General features: G+C 49.3%; 1 protein-coding gene across 3 annotated transcripts in view; it reads left to right on the plus strand.

Moving 5' to 3' along the window:
- Positions 1 to 288: 288 nt before the first annotated feature.
- TNFRSF11A (TNF receptor superfamily member 11a) overlaps positions 289 to 19,898 on the plus strand; it is a gene marked incomplete at both ends in the record, with an annotated part of 55,819 nt that continues 36,209 nt past the window's right edge. For all 3 annotated transcript variants that reach the window (XM_079718270.1, XM_079718271.1, XM_079718272.1), the window contains one exon: positions 289 to 363. In XM_079718270.1, the coding sequence (XP_079574396.1) occupies positions 289 to 363 (75 nt within the window). The remainder of the gene's footprint in view (positions 364 to 19,898) is intronic.

A 19,898-nucleotide genomic window follows, 5' to 3' on the forward strand; every position in this document is an offset into this window, starting at 1 on the left:
CTCGTCCCCCCCCCGCCCCGCCACCAAGGCGCGGGAAGCGGACACCGCCCGCCTCGTTCAGGCACCACCTGGCGGGCGGGCGGGCGGGCGGGAACAGGTGCCCGGCGCGGGGCTGGGCCGGGCGGCGGCAGGGTGGGGCGGGGCGGCGGGGTGGGGCGGGGCGGCGGGGCGGCGGGGCGGGGCGGGGCCCGGAGACGGCGGAGAGGACCGAACCCGAGGCCCTGGGTTGCCGCGCCGCCTGGGCAGCAGAGGCCGCAGAACGGGCCGCCCAGCCCGCCCCTCCGCGCCATGGCCCCTCGCGCCCGGCGGCGCCGCCCGCTGCCCGCGCTGCTTGCGCTCTGCGCGCTGCTCGGCCGGCTGCAGGTAAGGGGGGCTGCCCCGGCTCCCGCTCCCCGCGCGCCGGGTCCCGCGCCCGACGCCTTCGCGGGAGCTGGGGAAGGACGCGGCGCGGCGGCTACCAGACGTCCCGAGGCCTGGACGGAGCCGCAGGAGCTGAGGATTTGGGGGCGGAGAGGGCGGAGAGCTGGGGGGCTGCGGGTTGGACGGTGGAAGGAGGGAATGGGCGAGTGGAGGGGAACTGGGGTGCAGAACGGGGAGTTGCGGGACCCCAGCACCCGGACACGGGCGCTTCCAAAAGTCCCATTTAGTGGCAGGCTTTGGTGGTGCCGTTTATTCTCTAAACATTTCTGGAGCGTCTGCGAGGTGCCCCTGCAGTGTAGCCGCTGCGGAGGCAGCGGCGTGGACACAGACCCTTCCCCCGCGAGCAGAAGAAGCAGCGAGGGAAAAATTCGGAGCCGCGGACAGTGCCCACGTTAAGTAACCATCCCACATACGATTTCTCCTTTCGGGCCATTTTGAACCCGCCGGAGCCCTCGGTCCTTCCCTCTAACTGGGCTTCACACGCTCTCCCCACCTCAGCTTCGCTGGTAGTCTGAAGACTAGAGCGATGCTCGCCTCCCGGGCGTGTGGTGAAACAGGATTTGGTAGTTTCTTCAGAAAGGCTGACATCAGATTTCTTTCTTATGCTCCCCTCTTTTTTATGTCTCCCTTCTCCCCTCCGACTCCTCCCTACAGTTTAAGGTCCACCGGCTCAGGTTCTGGCCCAGAATGACATAGAGTCACTTGTTCTCAGAACCCCTCTGATGATGTTAGGACAAAATAGTGTTCACAGTCGGAGAAACCAAGGTACCTGGGGTGCTTCAAGCCAGTAGAGGAGCCAGAAACAGCCCTGTCCTCCATGCGCTCAGCCGGGATGGGACTGGGACGGGCCGGCGGGCACAGCGGGCAGTGGTTACTCTCACTGGGGCCAGGCCCTGCTGGGGCTCCCAACCCAGGAGGCACCCGGGGCTCCCCTGGCGGCCCACGGGGCTGATAAAAGGCGTGAAGAGGTCTGGGGGTGCCAGAACAAGAGCATCTTCCTACGTCGTGTTGTCCTCCGCACCCCAAGTCCTCTCAGAAGAGATTTCTTTACAAGATCACTCGGTACAGTTGCCAAATAAATAAAACCAGTTACTGGTTTTCTGCCCTCCCCGGAGGAGAGCTGTAGTGTAGGAAGCCCGGCACCACAAATACTATGAAAGCCTTGTATACTTGGAAGTCCCTCAGAGGAAAGGGTAAATGGTGGTGGTTTTCTGGGTTTCAGCAGTTTCAGATTTCCCTTCTCTGTAAAGATTGGTTTAGGCTCTTGTTAACAGCTTTCGGGGGAACAGCTCGAAACCCCAAGAAGACAAGGGGAACGGCACTTGGAGAACTGTGTTTGGAGTGAGGGGAGAGGGGGAAGCCAGCCTGTGATTAGAGCCTTGACAGAAATAACAGGAACGTGCTATAAGGCTGGAGCAGACAGTTCCCAGGAAGATTCAGTCTATTTCGTTTCTACTTGTATGAGTCTCTAGGAATGGTTGAGGGCAAAGAAGGCGGAAAAGCCTGCTGGAATTTTTCATTTTAAACACTTCAGGTGTTGCATAATTAAGTGTTCAACAGGTTGGACAGGGTGCTGCCTTATTTGAACCACAGGACTAGGGCTCCAGTGAACAGCTAGCCACCTGAGAAAAACCTGCTCACTACACAGTTTTAAAAAAAAGCATCTCGGGGCTTCCCTGGTGGCGCAGTGGTTGAGAGTCCGCCTGCCGATGCAGGGGACACGGGTTCGTGCCCCGGTCCGGGAAGATCCCACATGCCACGGAGCGGCTGGGCCCGTGAGCCATGGCCGCTGAGCCTGCGCGTCCGGAGCCTGTGCTCCGCAACGGGAGAGGCCACAACAGTGAGAGGCCCGCGTACCGCAAAAAAAAAAAAAAAAAAAGCATCTCACAGTGTTATTGCAAAAACTACGTATGTACATATATGTGTAAAATGCAGTACGTTCTAACATGAACTCATTTGCTATCAAAACATTTATTTCTCAGAGCTATCTTTCAGCAAGGGCTATCTTCCCCCACCCCTTCCCTTTTGGCTACTTATATTATGTGCATTTTTAAATCATACCTAAACAGGAAACAATCAAATGATATTGCGATGGCTCTAATCAAATGATATAAGTTTGTGCCCAGTCTCCCCAGTGGAAATCCATTAATTCTGAAAGGTGGAGCTAGATGTAATGTTGTAGTATTATCCTCCAAAGATACTGTGGTTACAAGCACTCTGTTCAATTACTGCTTCTTTGGCCAACCTGATCTATTAGTTCAAAGAAAGGAATTGCACTGGCGATTAGTTATCACACGAAGGGCAAGGCTTAAAGAACTGCTGAGTGTGGAGGATGGAGGAGGTATTGGTTTTTGCAAAAACAGCTTCTGGAAAGTGCTTTATCTGCAAGTATTGTATTTAGTTTCATTTACATTATATTAAATCGATTTAAACTTACCTGGGGGGCTGTAAGTTTTGCCTTTTAAAACATCTCTGTGCTTATATCTCTCTGCGCCTGTGTGAGGGAATCTGACTTCAGACGTAAGAGTATTTGCCTACAGAAAAAAACATTTAAAATTTTTATGTTGATAGTTCTGCTGTTTATTCCAAGAAACTCTAGGAGCAGGCTGTTTTCATTGAGGTAATTGATCACACAGCCATGTTTATCCCTAGTTATCCAAGACCTAAGGGCAGATTCACTCGTACCCAGGCCAGCAAACATATTTGGGATGTAAAACCTTGTGCTGGTGAGAAACAAGGCGAAGACATAGCTGGGTCTTCACAGGCCACAGTCCAGTCGAGAGGACGAGACAGGTGAAGCTGTGATAATAATAACGCAGCCTATGATACGAGAAGCGCAGAGGGTGGTGGAGGGAAGGAGGGAGTATAGTTGGAGGGATCAGGGAGGACTTTTGGAGGAGGGGCTTCTGAAGCGGTCTTCGGAGGATGGGTCAGAGAGGGAATGATCCCAAGAGGCTGTTGTGGGGAAGAAAGCTTTCTATCTGAGAGGGTGGCGTCAGTGGTTTAGGCCTAAAGGAATCTTGCCAAAAAGAGAAAACCCACATATTTTTATGACTTTATAGATAGCACAAAGCTATCTGTAAAGCTAGCTTAATTCAAGAAACCCCACGACAGACAGGACATTAAACATTTATAGTTTTTGAGATAACACTTGTATGGCCCTTGTTGAGGTGGTAATGTAGACTAATCAGAAACAGATAAGCCAGCAGAGCCCTGGAAGGCCTGTGGGGAGACCCTGCAGAGGAAATCCCCTGGGTGGGACTGGGACTGTAGGGTAGGTAGGTGCCCGCCCCGGCCCCGGCTGTCTTCCTGCCCTGCCAGCCCATCCTAGTGGGAAGACTTGGCCATAAGTCACTACTTTGTTTGGAGAATCACAGACTTGGGGATCAGTGTCCTTTTCGTTCACGTTGTTGATAAATATTTCAAATGCCTTCCCTGTTATTTCCTTCCCACCACTTCCCCCCAAAATGGCACATCTGTATTATGAACATATTCTCCGTGTTGATAAGGAAATATGAGCTTGCTTTTTCGGTTATCTACCAGAAATTCATATGCCAGGAAAACTGAAACAATAAAGGTATGTCTTTGAAGGTCAATAAATCAGTGTTTTATGAGGCCATGAAAAGGGGAGTTCCAAACCAGGGCCTCCTTTGCAGAGTGTTGTTTGAAGAAGGTGCCACGTGAACTTTCTCTGCCAGATCAGTATTAAAATTCCCCCCATGCTATTTTCCTATCTTTGAAGCGCATGGAAAAAGACAGTGGTGTTTTTTTTCCACATGGTGTGTCCAGAGGATGCTGTCTGGGCGGGACTCGTTGTGGACGTGGATCTGCATCCCGCCCTGACAGCTGCCCTCTCTACAAGTGATGCCCCAGGGCATCTACCCTCGGGCCAGGTGGCCGCCAGGACAGCTGTGGCCTGGCAGCTGTCTGCCTGCAGCGGCCGCCCCCCAGCCCCCAAGGGAAGCATACCTGACCCCACCTCCCGGCCCCCAGAGCCGGCGTGGGTGGGATTCGCGCGCCAGGTGATTCTCCCTGCAAGTGCCTGTAAATTCTCCACCTGGTTTGTAGGAAGTTGGGCACCTAATCTTCGTGTTTCCCTCTGGCTGCCACGTGGGCGCTTCCTGTAGGACCCACTGCTAGGAACACAGATTAAGCTCAACTCCTCCTTTCTATCCCCCAAACCCAAGCCCCGAGCCTGAAGAAACCACGAGTGAGACAGTGGACTTCAGCACAACAGAAGAGCGGGTGGGTCTGAAGTTCTCAGTGCGCTTTTGAGGTTTAACACTGAGTGGGCGGCGGGCGTGGTCACGCGGAGCCCAGCGGGTTCCTCTGCCCTGGTTCCGAGAGGCGCCGTCAGGCTGCGTCCTGCCCGCGAGCCCGGCGGGCGCGCTCCCCGGCGCCCTGCCCTCCCTCTCGCCGGGCTCCCCGGCGCCCTGCCCTCCCTCCCGTGGGCAGCGGCTGCTGGCCCCGCTCATCGCCCGGCAGCCCCGGCAGCAGTCTCAGCGCGTCTGCGTGCACGTGCGCTAACCTGCTCTCTGTCTTTGTCCTGTGCGCCACCGGCGCCCTCCAGCCTGGGATTTCTTTGGGCTGCCACGTCCAGGGCACGGCGCTCAACAGTGAGAAAGAGGATTGCGTTTGTGTTAGATGTGCTCGTTTAGCTCAACGAAGCGAGCGCCTCCTCCAGGTGGGCCGCCCTGCAGCAGGCTAGGGAGACGGAGAGCAGGGGCATAGCCCTCGTCTCCGGGAAGCCCCGGCCTAGATGCGTGCAGACAGAATGCAGTGGGACACTTGTGCCATCAAGAGTGCTTTCAGAGTGTGGTGGGCGCCCAGGACAAGAGCGCTTTAACCGGCCTGGAAGTGTCGGCGGAAAATACCCGCTTTTCCTTACCGTGCGGTTGTGTGTGTCCAAAGCACAGAAAGAGGGGCAAAGGGGGCAGCATGTGGTCTAGGGGATCAAGAATGGTTTGTGCTCTGCCTGGTGGTGGGAACGGTGGGGAGGCCAGACCGAGTGCAGCGTTTGCAGGCGACTCTGAGGAGGACCGTGTTCCTGGGCTCCAAGGGCAGGCGGGGAGCGGAGGCGGAGCCAGCACTCAAGGGCCTTATGTGCAAGGAAAACAGTTTAGATGTTATCTCCGTGTATTGTGAGCTGGGGAGGGACGTGATCAGATGCGGAGGTCATGGGGAAGGGTGCCCTGGCGCTGCGGGGAGGAGGCCACAGCCCCTGCTTTGGGGAAGAGCTGGTAGAGGCTTGAATCGGGTCAGGAGGGTGGCAAGAGAAAGGAGCGATTTCAGAGCCAGCAGGCTGTGCTGGGCGCCGAAGATACGGGGCAAAGGATGTGGTTGGACCTATTATTTGAAAAAAAAAAACAATGTGGTAGATGTCAGAACAGCTGACCGTTTGATTGTATTTTTTCACAGTTTATTAAGGAAACTTCTTAGTCCAAATCAGAATCAAAGCAGGTTCAGGTTCAAGTAAAGAAGGATTGTTTTTTCCCCAAACAATAAAGAAGGTGGCAGTTTAGGATATGGAATCGCATCTTCTTTGGATTATCTTACTGGGAGGCAAAGGTCCTTAGACCCCACTGGGGTAAAAAAAACAAGCTAAGAGCCCCAAGGCATTGGCTCTGCAGGAAATCTGTGTGCTCTGGAATTCAGAGCCATTTCCTGACCTAAAGGTGTCTTTGAATCAGAGGTTCAGGATGTAGGCAGAGTTTTAAAACTCAGGACTAAAGAGATAAGCACTCAGTGACCCCCAAAGAGTCCAGCATCAGAGCTGGTGTGGCCTGCGCCGTGGTCTTCCCACGCTGGCCTCAGATAGGTCACCTAACCCCCAGCAGAAGCAGTGTTTACCTTGGACCCACAGCTCAGCAAAAACTTTTTGCTTGCATGAGACACCTTTTCCTGGTGGCTATTAGTGCCTCAGCTGAGTGTTTCCCTTCCTCTCTGCCCACCCCCGCTTCTGCTCCCCACTGCAAAAAGTCCTAGGCCAGCAGGTGACACAGAGGCCCGTCTGGCACAAGCAAAGTCGGAGAGCTGCCAGGTTTCCAAGTGGTAGGAAGAACCGACTGCAAAAACGACCCTTTCAGTTCATCGGAGTAATAATAACTCATTACATTTCCTGTGCAGTGTTGAGAGTACAAGAGCCACTTCCTCCAGCTACCAGAAATTTGAAGACTTTCCATTAAAAATGAGGAAGAAAAACTCTTAACTTTTTGTGAATGTGATGGTTAAACCTGGCAAGCAGGGAGAGTGGATGTGTGCTATCGCACAAATCCTGGGTTCTCCTTACCCACCCCCAGAATGGGAAATGAGCCACTTTTCTAAGGTTCTGAGTTTTAAAAAATATTTGTTCCTTCTTGGAACATACGTAGCAACTAACTTAGAAGTGTATCCTTAAGTAGCACAAAGAGCCGCCAAATTCATATCCAGTTGAAAAAAAAATCTGTCGAGGGTTCTCAATTTTGTACCCAAGGTAGAAAAACAGGACCATGTCTGAAACGTTCATGGTAATTGAGAATCTGTTCCATTTTTCAAGCCTAGTAGAGATTATTCACACCCACCCTTGCTATTCCAGTGCATTATTTAACAATTCCCAGGGGCAGGAACTTCCCTATAGCAGAATCTAATACTGTGTCACAATTTGACTCCGTTTCCTCAAATTTGTTCTTTCATGGGGGTAAAGATCAGTTGGCCAACGTCTTCTTTATTTTTGTGTTTCTCTCGTTGAAGATTGTCAGCCCACGACTTCCCCTTGCTCGGGTTATTCATGCTACTTCCTTCAACCTCTCTGTCAGCCTTTTTTCCTTTCAATTCTCTGGACCCTGGTTTTGCACTTCCATAAGACACTCTGGAAAACGTCAGACTTACCCCCCAGCCTGTGCCCTGGCGAGTTCCCCACCTAGTAGGGAAAATAAGACAGCCCCGTCTTCAGTCCTTGCAGTGAAGTAGGTCTAAAGCTGCCAAGAGCAAGACGCCGCAGGACCGCAGAGCGCACAGGGTTGCCGTGGAGAGCTGGGCAGGTGGCGCTTGTCTGGGCCTGGAGGGACAGACATGAGTCTGAGGGTGGAGTGAGCCGGGGAAGGGGCAGGGGTGGGACCAGCAGCGCCGAACGGGAGAAACTCAAGTCCTGTCCGGTTGTCCGGGGCCCAGAGCTGGCCAGAGCCCAGGAAAGGCCAAGGCCAGCTGGGGACGGGAGGGGTGCTGGTTAGTCACGAACAAACCTCAAGAGGGTGCTGGGACTCTGCCCTGTGGAGGGGGGGCCATGGACCCAGCATCCGCAGTTGGGAACTTGTTAGAAATGCATGTTCTCGGGCCCCACCCCAGGCCCACTATATCAGACACCGTTTAACCACCTCTGCAGGGGATTCCGACGCACACTCGAGTTTGAGAACCGTTGCTGTAGGCGTGGGATTGCATAAAAAGATTTTGAGCTCAGCTGTAAGTTAATATATATGGTTAATGTACTAAAAGCACCTGCCTCTTGCTGAATCCGTCCTGTGTGCCAGGCATGTGCTAGGTGCTTTACATAGATTTTCTCTAATCCTCCCTCCACTTTGGCAGGAAGGTGAGAAAAGTGAGGCACAGAGAGGTCCAGTTTGCACAGCTCATAAGTGGCGGAGCTGGAGCCCCTCCCAGGTGTCCGCCCCAGTGGCATGGCATTAACCCCTCAGGGAAACTGCTTATGCAGTCGCCTATACAACAGGTAAGCAGCAGAGAAAGAAACATCCAGGACATGGTGGGGGGGTTGGGCAGGAGCAAGCTCTTTTAGCGTTTTGGGAAACAGCATAACCAGTTGGCATTCGTGGGGCTCGGCTCAAGGAGGTACATTCATTGAGGCCTTTCTGTTGTTAACTGTCATTGAGCAGAAGGAAGAACACTATGACTTTAAGGCTGAGTTTAAACAGGCACCCTGAGCATTCTCAGCATAGGGTCCATGTACCAGTTGGTCCCTGACTCAGGAGGAAAAGACATGTGACATTTTGAATCATCTCTGCCACTTCCTGAAGCAAAGGCATCTCTGACTCCTCTATGCCACACACACGCCCACCAGAAATAAACTGTGCTGTACCACTGGCTATAGCCCCGCTCCTGCGTTTGTCAAGACAGTTCATGGGCCATGTTTATCGCACTTCTGCCACCTGCCAGGCTCTGTCCTGGACAGGGTGGGGTGGGGGGAAAGTGCCCCTTCTGATGGGCTTAGGTTTTCTGTGTCCCAGTTGGGATCCCTGTGACCAGGCCGTTGAGGTCCTACTTAGGTGTAAAATTACAAATAACCAAAGCACTAGAATGCACAACCAGTCTTTTTTTTTTTTTTTAAAGAGATTGCAAGTTCTAGAAGGAGGGCATTTTGGGGGGGCGCTGCATTGGATCTCCGTTGCCACGTGGGCTTTCTTTAGTTGCGGCGAGCGGGGGCTACTCTTCGTTGTGGTTCATGGTCTTCTCATTGCGGTGGCTTCTCTTGTTGCAGAGCATGGGCTCTAGGCGCACAGGCTTCAGTAGTTGTGGCTCACAGGCTCTAGAGCGCAGTCTCAGTAGTTGTGGCGTGCGGGCTTAGTTGCTCCGCGGCATGTGGGATTTTCCCGGACCAGGGCTCGAACCTGTGTCCCCTGCATTGGCAGGCGGATTCTTAACCTCCGCGCCACCAGGGAAGCCCACAACCAGTCATCTTAACTGCATGGAGTAGTCCTCACGGGCAAGGGAATGCAGGTGTGACCGGCAGGTGGCCTGGTGAAAGGGGCTTCATCCAGTGTGAGAGGCATTCTGTTCCCAGCACGAGGGACAGCATAAGAGGCTGGAGCAGCTGTGTTGTGTGTTGATTAGGCGGACCTGTGTTCTATCCCTATTAGAAAAGACAATTTGAGCCCAGGAAGAGATTCCTGATCTTGATTTTGCAACCTCTTTCCCCCAGGGTGTCTCTAATTTTGTCCCCAGTTGGTGCAACCTTTCCAGGTCCACGCTTGGGAGTGTGAATTTGATTCAGAGCTAGTAGGAAACCCTCATAGTTTTCTGTAAAGGGAAGTTATAAGATCACAACAGTCCTTCAGGAAGAATTATTCATTAATTTACCTAGAATTCGAGCATTTGCTCTGTGTCTGGCACTGTGCCAGTCGGCTTATCACTAACTGTCTGAATGGGCTGCCTTGTCTCTTTGTGAGGAAGCAGAAATATGAGGAAGGGAAAGCCTCAAGCATGGTGCCTGGCACGCAGTAGGTGTTGCATGAGGCCTCCTCGAGATAAATGGTGTCTGTCTCCAGTGGTGGGCGAGGTTGTTCTCAATGTTCATTATGTAAATGGAGACAACTGTACAGCGTTTGGGAATCTGAGAAAGTTCTGGCCCTGGGTCTTTAGTGTAACCTCTGACCTTGCTACTCAAAGACCAGCAGTGTCAGCATCACCTGGGAGCTTGTTAGAAAATCTGCATTTTAAAAAGGTTTCCCGTTGATTCTTTTTCACGGTAAGGATTGAGAGGCACTGCTCTGTGAACACGCAGTGGAGGAGAGTCAGATTCCCGTACCTGGCACAGTGCAGCGCTTAAAGGTACCGAATAATTTTGAGCGGTTGAGTTCGTTTTCTATTCTTTATTGGAGTATAATTGCTTTACAATGTTGTGTTAGTTTCTGCTTTATAACAAAGTGCATCAGCTATATGTGTACATATATCCCCATATCCCCTCCCTCTTGCGTCTCCCTCCCACCCTCCCTATCCCACCCCTCTAGGTGGTCACAAAGCACCGAGCTGATCTCCCTGTGCTATGTGGCTGCTTCCCACTAGCTAGCTATTTTACATTTGATAGTGTATATATGTCCATGCCACTCTCTCACTTCATCCCAGCTTACCCTTCCCCCTCCCCATGTCCTCAAGTTCATTCTGTATGTCTGCGTCTTTATTCCTGTCCTGCCCCTAGGTTCTTCAGAACCATTTTTTTTTTAGATTCCATACATATGTGTTAGCATACGGTATTTGTTTTTTCTCTTTCTGACTTACTTCACTCTGTATGACAGACTCTAGGTCCATCCACCTCACTACAGATAACTCAATTTCGTTTCTTTTTATGGCTGAGTAATATTCCATTGTATATATGTGCCACATCTTCTTTATCCATTCATCTGTCCATGGACACTTAGGTGGCTTCCACGTCCTGGCTATTGTAAATAGAGCTGCAGTGAACATTGTGGTACATGACCCTTTTTGAATTATGGTTTGTTTTTAAAAAATATGTAGGTCAGTTGTGGCTGAGACCAGAGAAGATGAAGCTTAACTGTGTTACAAAAAAAAAAAAAAAGGAAGAAGAGGGACGAGTTCAAACAAGCCCAGGGATAGCACTAGGTGTGGGGTGTAAAGCCTTGAAAAGCAAGATAGATGAAGGGTGCCGAGCATGGCAGTGATTATTCTGGAGGCCAGGGCAGTGGTGTCTGGTGCCCCAGCCACCTCGACGGGGAGAGTCCCCCTGCGGCCTCTCCCCCCAGGTCCAGCATCCTGTGGGCACCTGCTCAGTCGCCAGTACCGGCTTAGTCCTTCCGCGAACTTCGAATCTAGTTGAAGTCCTTGCATGTGGCCCTGTGAGGACATCGGAGCGTGTGAGATGTGGGATACATGAGATACACGGTGGGATACAGGAAGGGTGCAGGGTCTCGTGGGTCAGAGTCCCCGGGCAGGGCTCCCCAGGAGAGGTGGGACGCGCCGAGCCAGGAGGGGGGGCTGGCGTTTGGATTGGTGATAGAGGCGGGGAGAGCCGAGCAAAGCATGGGGACCGGGTTGGCACAGGAGCAGGCGCGGTTAGTAGAGTGGCGTGTGGGTGGTCGGCAGGCACGGGGGACGCCAAACCAGGTTAGGGGGCTTGGGATGCTGGCGAGTTAACCGAGGATCCTGAGCGGGGGGTGGGGTGACCCTGAAAGTGGTGTAGGGCCGTCTGTTGAAAAATGCTGGGGACAGGCGACTGCAGGGGAGGGGGCGGTGTGCTGAGGGCCTAGGTGCGAGCTTTCAGTCTACCAGGAGGAGCAGGCACACGAAAAACAACCAGAACAACCGTAGAGCATCGAAGGGATTGGGACAGGAGACAGTCCTGGTGGATGTGAGACCGTCTAGCGCACGGGGCTAACCAGTCCAGGTCTGAGGTTAAGCCGAAGTGGCCAGTGTGGGTGAGGTCATGTGTCAGACTGGTTGACTCAGGCTCCGGGGTTGAGCAGGATGACACGGGTTGGCTGGACGAAATGGAGCCGGTGGAGGCCGGGGGCCGCGGTGTGGTTTAGGCCTAGGATCCAGGGCAGGGCTGCCGAGGAGACAGGAGGAGGAGGGCTTGGGGTGAGACTGAGCACACGTGCGGGCCCGGGGAGCCTTGCTGAGGCGCTGGACTTCATCTTGGTCTTGAACGATCTCTGACCTTGCCACTCAACAACCAGCAGTATGAGCATCACCTGAGAGCTTTTTAGAAGTGCAGGGTGAGGCCCCACCCCACACCTACCCAATGAGAATCACCTTTTAATGAGATTTCCAGGTGATTCTGTGCGCTTTTAAGAGGCGGGTTGGGGGGAAGTCTAGTACCTGCCCCGGCCACTTTGGGGGCTAACCACCTTATTAGCTTGGTCCACCCCCAGTATGGAGGCAGTGCCTGGGAGGGTCCTTGGCGTCCAGCAGGCCAGCACACGCTTGGAAGCACAGGGGCCATTAGCGCTTACTACAGGAGAGAAGAGAAAGCAGTTCTCATCTTAAATGAATAAAAGTTAAAAAAAAAAATTTCAGGCTTCCCTGGTGGCGCAGTGGTTGAGAGTCAGCCTGCCGATGCAGGGGACACGGGTTTGTGCCCCGGTCTGGGAAGATCCCACATGCCGCGGAGCGGCTGGGCCCGTGAGCCATGGCCGCTGAGCCTGCGCGTCCGGAGCCTGTGCTCCGCAACGGGAGAGGCCACAACAGTGAGAGGCCCGCGTACCGCAAAAAAAAAAAAAAAAAAAAAAAAATTTCAAGAATGGTAAAAAAAAAAAAAAAAAAAATCCTTTCGCACTGGGAGAATAAAGGGGCATTCACTGGAGCCTGTGGGGTGAGAGTGTGAGGACAAGGCAAACCCATCCTAATTACTGTGTTTGGGAAACTAACCTTCCTTGTACCTTCATTTCAGGTAGCTCAGGCTGCAGACTTTTCTCACCCTTTATCTCCCCAGAAGACAAAGAAACTTGCAATTAAAGTTTTGACATGCAAAGTTATTTCTTCATTTTCCCTTAGGCCCTATGTTTTCTTGTCTAGGAGCAGAGATAATAAATACATTGGGAGGAAAGTAAGAAGGAGAGCTGAGCAAAAATCAGTAGACCTTTGATATGCTCCTGTCTAAATAAGTGCAGCACTTTTTTCCTTAAAGGAGCTTATCTGGAATCAAGGTGGTCAGAGAAAAAAAATACTGATGGGGCCATAAAAAGCAACTTTCAAGACAGCTCATGAAGTCAACTGTAACGTTTGCTAAATCGAAATGGTGAATATACCAAGATTTCTAATAGGCCACAATTACTCTGCATTTTTAAGGGTTTTTTTTTTCTTTTTTTTAATCAAACCTGACCTGAGTCAGATTTTTTTTTCTCTGTATAATATCTATTTTTTAAAAATCTGGTGGCAAAACGGTGAAGACAGTAAATTTTATGTTATGAGTATTTTATAACAATTAAACAGAAAAATTAAAAACTCATGGCAAATATTGTATTTCCTGCCTGGTGATAAAAATAGTATGAAGTGCTTATTATTTAAAACATTATGTCCACTACTAACCTAAGGTCAGTATCACACAGTCCCGGAGCTGCAGGTGCATATTAACTCACGATCTGGGTAAATTATGTCATCAGTTGTGTGAGTTTATACTCCACCCTCTCCTCGCTGCGCTAGTCACACAGGCCTTCCTGCTGTTCCTGGTCAAGCCAGGCACACACCCTCCCGGGGCATTTGCAAATGCTTTTTTGTCCACCTGAACCACTCCTCTACCTGACACTTGCTATTTATTTGGCTTGTTCCCTCACTTCATGGCAGGTCTCCACTCAAAAGCTCATCTCATCTGATGAGGCTCCCCCTCATAATCCCATCACCTTACTTATCCTGTTTTATTTTTGTCATCGCAGTCATTCCAACCCGATTCCGTTACGTGTTTGTTTACTGTCACTCTTCTCCCAAGAAGTACGATGTAAGCAAGGACTCTCTCTGTCTAGTATCTACTGTATCCAAAAAACTTAAAATTGTCTCTGGCACATAGGATGTGTTCAGTTAACCTTTGAGGAGTAAGTGAATGTATATTTAATTTGTTCCACTTTTAGGTTGTAAACTCACGGAGCACATCTTACTTAAACGCTAGACCTCCTTGTTTGTTTTCTAGAGAGCTATGCAGTGATGCCGTTTAGACTGGGAAAGTTTTTCTGAAACAGGAAAATCAAAGATTTCTTTCAAGTTGGTAAAAATGAACCCAAGGGTCCTACAGCCCTCTAATAACCATTCCAGTCCTATATAATAAGTCAATGCTGTTGACAGCTAAATTGAGTCCTGTGAACAGGTCCATGCAAAATGAAATTACCCCCATAAAAACGGGCAAAGGACTTGAGTGGACATTTCTCCAAAACTGGCCAACAGGCACATAAAAAAGATGCTCAGCATCGTTAGTCACTAGGGAAATGCAAATCAAAACCACACTGAGAGGGGCTTCCCTGGTGGCGCAGTGGTTGAGAGTCTGCCTGCCGATGCAAGGGACGCGGGTTCGTGCCCCGGTCCGGGAAGATCCCACATGCCGCGGAGCGGCTGGGCCCGTGAGCCATGGCCGCTGAGCCTGCGCGTCCGGAGCCTGTGCTCCGCAACGGGAGAGGCCACAACGGTGAGAGGCCCGCGTACCGCAAAAAAAAAAAAAAAAAAAAAAAAAACCCACACTGAGAGACCACTTCACACCCATTAGGATCGCTATTAGCAAAAAAAAAGGAAAATAATAAGTGTTGGTAAGGATATGGAGAAATTGGAACCCTCCCGCATTTCTGGTGGGAATGTATTAAAATAGTGCAGCAACTATGGAAAAAAGTTTGGTAGTTCCTCAAAAAGCTGAACATAGAATGACCATATTTGTGTGCCAGTGTTCACTGCAGCCCTACTCACAACAGGGAAAAGGTGGAAACAATCCACGTGTCCATCAACAGATGAATGGATAAACCAACTGTGATGTATTCATACAATGGAATATCATTCTGCCATAAAAAGGAAGGAAGTTCTGATATATGCTACAATATGGATGAACCTTAAAGACCATGCTAAGTGAAATAAGCCAGACACAAAGAGACAAATACTGGATGATTCCGCTTATATGGGGTACCTAGAATAGTCAGATTCACAGAGACAGAAAGCAGAATAGAGGTTACCAGGGGCTGGAGAAAATGGGGCATTATTGTTTAACTCCAGGGTTCCCAGGTGGAGGGGAAAATGGGGAGTTACTGTGTAATGGTTAAAAGAGTTTGGGGTGATGAAAATGTTCTGGAAAGAGACCATGGTGACGGTTATACAACATCATGAATGTAATTAATGCCACCGAACTGTACACTAAAAAAATGGTTTAAATGACAAATTTAGTTATATAGATAGATAATTTTTACCCCAATAAAAACAGTTTTAATTAAAGTGCCCCTATAGTTTTTCAAAAAATGGGTTTTCGAAGGACTGGCATAAAAAGACCTAAATTCAGTGTTTCACGATGGAGACAGCCCTTTCTCATCTCCCTGAGATAAGCCACTTTCTTTGCTCCTCCTGCAAGATCCAGACTCCCTACCTTGTTTGTTCATGCCAGCTCTTTACATGGCTATTCCTTCCATAAGACACCCGTCATTGCCTCCATCAGACACTGTTCATTGCCAAAAGGAGTTCACACCTTCTCATTGGCCCTTCTCATTCCACCACTGTTTGCAGTACACTCCATGGCGCTGCTAAAAATGACCCCCCTTTCTTCTATAGCTGCCTCTTCCCAGGACCCCACTCCCCTGCCTCCGCCTCTGCCCCAGGTCGCCCAGTGCCCCTCCTCTCCCCCTCCACCTGCCCAGGCCCCATTCTTCACTCCTGCCCTTAGCCCCTGCCCTCTGGGCTTTGTGCATCTCCCTCTGTGATTCCTTCCCGTGTATCCCAGGCAGGGCTCCCTCCCCTTCCCAGTCCGTGACCAGTGAGGGTTGCCTCCAGGGACTTGGTGGAACTTGATCTGCAGTGCACCAGGTCTTGTGTTGTCCTGTGGGTCTCTATCTGTTAGTTTTCTCTCCTCTCTAGCTGCCTGTGTCCTCTGCTGCGACACACTTTGAGAGGGTAGGGGTGGACTCATCCCCTTGTCCTACAGAAGCCAATACCTTGCACAAGTATTGATATATGAGAGCTCAGGAAAGACAGCTTTGAAGGTGTGATGATAGCAGAGCTTTTTAAGAGACTGGTACTTTGTATCATTAAACCCTAGACCAGGCCGAAATTTGTCTTCTGGTCATAATCATGAAAAGTCGTCTTACAAGATAAGGCAAATGACTCAGGCAAAGGAATGACTGGCCTTCCTCTAGTGTCTGCACAGTGAGGAAATCAAGTCACAACCCCTTCATGGGGAGTGGTCTGTACGTGGGGAGGAGTTTGATTCATATTAGTGGGTTTTCAACGAGACCAGCAGGAGTTGACCAGCTGTGATGAATGCCTTCGAGTTGGAGTTCTGAATACTCTTTATCACTGGAAACACATTCGTAAAATGCATTTTAGAATGCCCCAAATCCCTTAGTAGCAGGTCAATTATTATAATAGTATTCGTGATGGTCATCATTTTCTTCACATTCTTCTCAAACAGACACATCTTTTCATATTGTACTAATCAGAGAACAGTTGAGCCTCACTTTTTTTTATATGTAAGTTATTTATTTTTGGCTGCGTTGGGTCTTCGTTGCTGCGCGCGGGCTTTCTCTAGTTGTGGTGAGCAGGGGCTACTCTTCGTTGCGGTGCGTGGGCTTCTCCTTGCGGTGGCTTCTCTTGTTGCGGAGCACAGGCTCTAGGTGCGCGGGCTTCAGTAGTTGTGGCACGAGGGCTCTGTAGTTGTGGCTCTTGGGATCTAGAGCACAGTCTCAGTAGTTGTGATGCACGGGCTTAGTTGCTCCACGGCCTGTGGGATCTTCGCGGACCAGGGCTCATACCCATGTCTCCTGCATTGGCAGGCGGATTCTTAAGCACTGCACCACGAGGGAAGTCCCGAGCCTCACTTTTAGCAGCAGAATTTTTTTTTCAAGAGCTGTGTGTAAAATATATTTCTGTAAAGTGAATTGTAGTATTTTGGACACTCAGGGAGTTTTCTATTTAAACCCTCTGATTCTCTGTATCCACTTCCATCATGACTTAGACCACATACCTGGCTTCCATAACGTGGGGTCTTCACACTCTTAACATGTTCCACAGTTCAGTGTTTTCCAGGGAGTGCACAGGATGATTTGCTGGGGTGCACAGGAGATCCCCAAAAGTTGCTCCTTTATTTTGTCTCTTTAATTGATAACATACTATCTTCATAGGTGCCTGTGTAATGTTCTGAAGTATGAAATGTGAAGCTTTGGTTTGTGCAAAAGAAAAACAAGCCTGATGTTTTCTCTGTAAACCTGTAAGCTTGAAATTCTTTCTGCTTGAAATTCTGAGTTTTTCTAAAATGAAAATGTCTAGAAGGGCCTTTGGTCATAGCTCGATTCTATCCCAGTTGACAGAAATCACTGACAGAATCTAGCAAACACGTTATCAGCAGAAGCTTTGAGTAAGCTCGCTCCCTCCCCAGCCCGACTTCCGTCCCCATCACCGACTGAAGCTTCAGACAGAAAGCCATTATCATGACTCAGGCCACCTGCCACCATTTCAGTCTCATGAGAAAGCACTTCTTTATGTGAAGTCAAACATGCTTTAAAAAAAATAAACCTTTTGGATTAAAAACATGTTTCTCTGGGAATTCTCTGGCGGTGCAGTGGTTAGGACTCCACGCTTCCACTGCAGGGGGCACGAGTTCTATTCCCAGTCAGGGAATTAAGATCCCGCAAGCCTTGAGGTGCAGCCAAAAAAAAAAAACCCCCAAAATCATGTTTTTCCAATTGCCCAGCTGAAACACTCTGCCGCCAGCTTTTGTCATCAGAGCCATGTTAAAACTAAACAGGGATGGTACGCTCAGGAAACTTGCCAGGCCTTCAGAAGTTTTCTACGAGTCCCTGGTCTCTTTTCCACCCTCTTTCCGTTTTCTGTCACACTCCTTTCCCTCCAGCCCATGACCAGGGAACGATCTGGTAAAAGTAATTGGTGTTCACCGATTCTGCCCAGGTACGTACAGTAGCATCCCCACCAGCCAGGTGTGCGCCCCTGTGCTGAGTAAGTGACGCAATTCCCGTCCCGCCTCATTCCCCCAGCTACCTGCTAGAAAAGTCCTTCGCTTCAAAGTGAAAAAGCAGAGCCTTCATTTTTCCTGAGTATTGCCACTTGCCATTGATACATCATTTTCCATGAATTATACCATCTCATCCCCACTGAGGTGGGATGGGTGCAATTATTAGCCCCATTTTACAGGTGAAGAGACCGAGGCTTAGAACTGACTTTTTTCCCCCTTGTCCTCAAATTGTAGAAATGTAGACAGTTTTATTAAAGAAATGTCAGGCATTCTTCTATCCAGGCCAATCTGGAAGTTCAACTCTAAGAGCTGCCCTGGGTGGAAGAATCCTGTCCTGAAGTCTGCCCTGTGCTAAACGACCAGGGGAGCTACCTGGCCGGGCAGCTTCTTCCGTCTTCACCAGCGCACTGGTACCACGCTCCCTTCTCCCTGTGTCTTTCTGCCCCTGGCCTCTGCTCTGCTAAATCCCTACATTCTGGCATGTCAGACTTTACTTCAGTTAGTGTTTCATTTTTCTGTTTTCTCTGGAAATCTGCCTTATCTGATGTGCAAGCTCAAAATGATTCCTCTCTGATATCCACTTCTAATTCTGAACTTTTAACTGAGAGGCATGACAGTGGATGCTTTCTTTGCAGTAACAGACATATAACTGTGCCATGTTCAAGAGTAGAAAGCCGGATAAACTAGAGCAGGGCCACTGGGAGCTTCTAGAGTAAAGGAGCTAAGAAAGGGACCAAACTGAGCAGGTCCCCTAGAACATCTCGGTTGAAAGGGTCTGTGTTTGGATTCACTAACTGAAATGTTTTGAGGGGAGAAACTTAGACCTCGTCTCTGGCCTGACTGCTCAGCCAGCTAAAAAAACAGACATTCAAAGAAATGGACAAGAAGGAACAGCATTTGTTTGTGGGTTCCTCTGGCCTGACTGAGACCTTTTGTTTGTTTGTTGTCTATTCTATTCTGGATTAGAGCACTTTTCACTCGTGACTTTCTTTAAGGATATTTTTTTCAAGGGAAGCAGAACTATTAGGTGTTATTTTCACATTCAGTAGTTTCTCTCAAGAAAAACCACATCTTTCGTTAACTGTAACATTCAGAAATTTGATACCATCTTTACTTAATTTACAGCCAAATTCTCAAGTATAGTCATGGATGATATTTTATAAAATGAAATCTATGGAAAATCCCTCATTTGTTCTTCTGGGTTGGGTTCTTTTCCCCTTGGCTTGACAGAAGGAGCCAAGCTTCTTTCTCTTTTGTTATATGTCAGCATGAATTTTTAGTAGAGCAGAAAAGTAATTTTAGTATTCATAATGGCTTTCACTACAATTGGGTTGATTAACAGCACGAAAAATAAATATTTAAGTCAACCTTCCCTGCAGGATTCTGAATACAGATCCTTCGGTCTCTGCAGCTCAGAAATGTTTTGTTTCTTCAGCTTGGGGTTTCTCAGGATTAGACCCAACATGGCATTGCATTGGGAAATAAATCCACGGAGCTTTATAAAGACAATTTTGATGTACAATTTATTATCTCCCTCCGGCCTCCCAAAGCCTTGCACAGACATGCTTATTCCAGAAGACTTTGTTAGCCGTTAAAATTAAATACCAGCCCGTATGCCCTGAAACAAATATACACATGACACAAAACACACAAGAAAGTGAGGCAACAGATGGCCAATAAATCAGATGTATTGTCTTGCCATTTTAACTCCTTTATTTAGACTTTCCAAGGAATTTATATGGGGGGAAAGGAAAGGCAGGGGATGTAAAGGATATTTGCTATAAACAGACTCTAGTGTTTCTTATACATTCAGGGGAAGTCTGTTAGAAAGCAGAAGTTAGTCGATGTAAACTCTGTGGGCCAAACATTACTTTTGTAGTTTATTGATTAAGAACTGTGGTAGGATGTGGCTGGTTTTTTACGAGACTTCTAAGTACCATGCATGAATCAAATCGTATTCCCCAAAACACAAGCGCTGCAACAGACCTGAATTTGAATGTATGTGACTGTATTCTTTATTCAATAAATAGACATTTTAGAAGTGGTTCTGCTTTATTTGCTTAATGAAAACAACGATGGTTCAGAAGCTCTATTGTTTTAGAGGGAAACAAGT

Source organism: Hyperoodon ampullatus (genome assembly GCF_949752795.1).
Source record: "Hyperoodon ampullatus genome assembly, chromosome: 13".
In the NCBI taxonomy this organism is placed as follows: Eukaryota; Metazoa; Chordata; class Mammalia; order Artiodactyla; family Ziphiidae; genus Hyperoodon; species Hyperoodon ampullatus.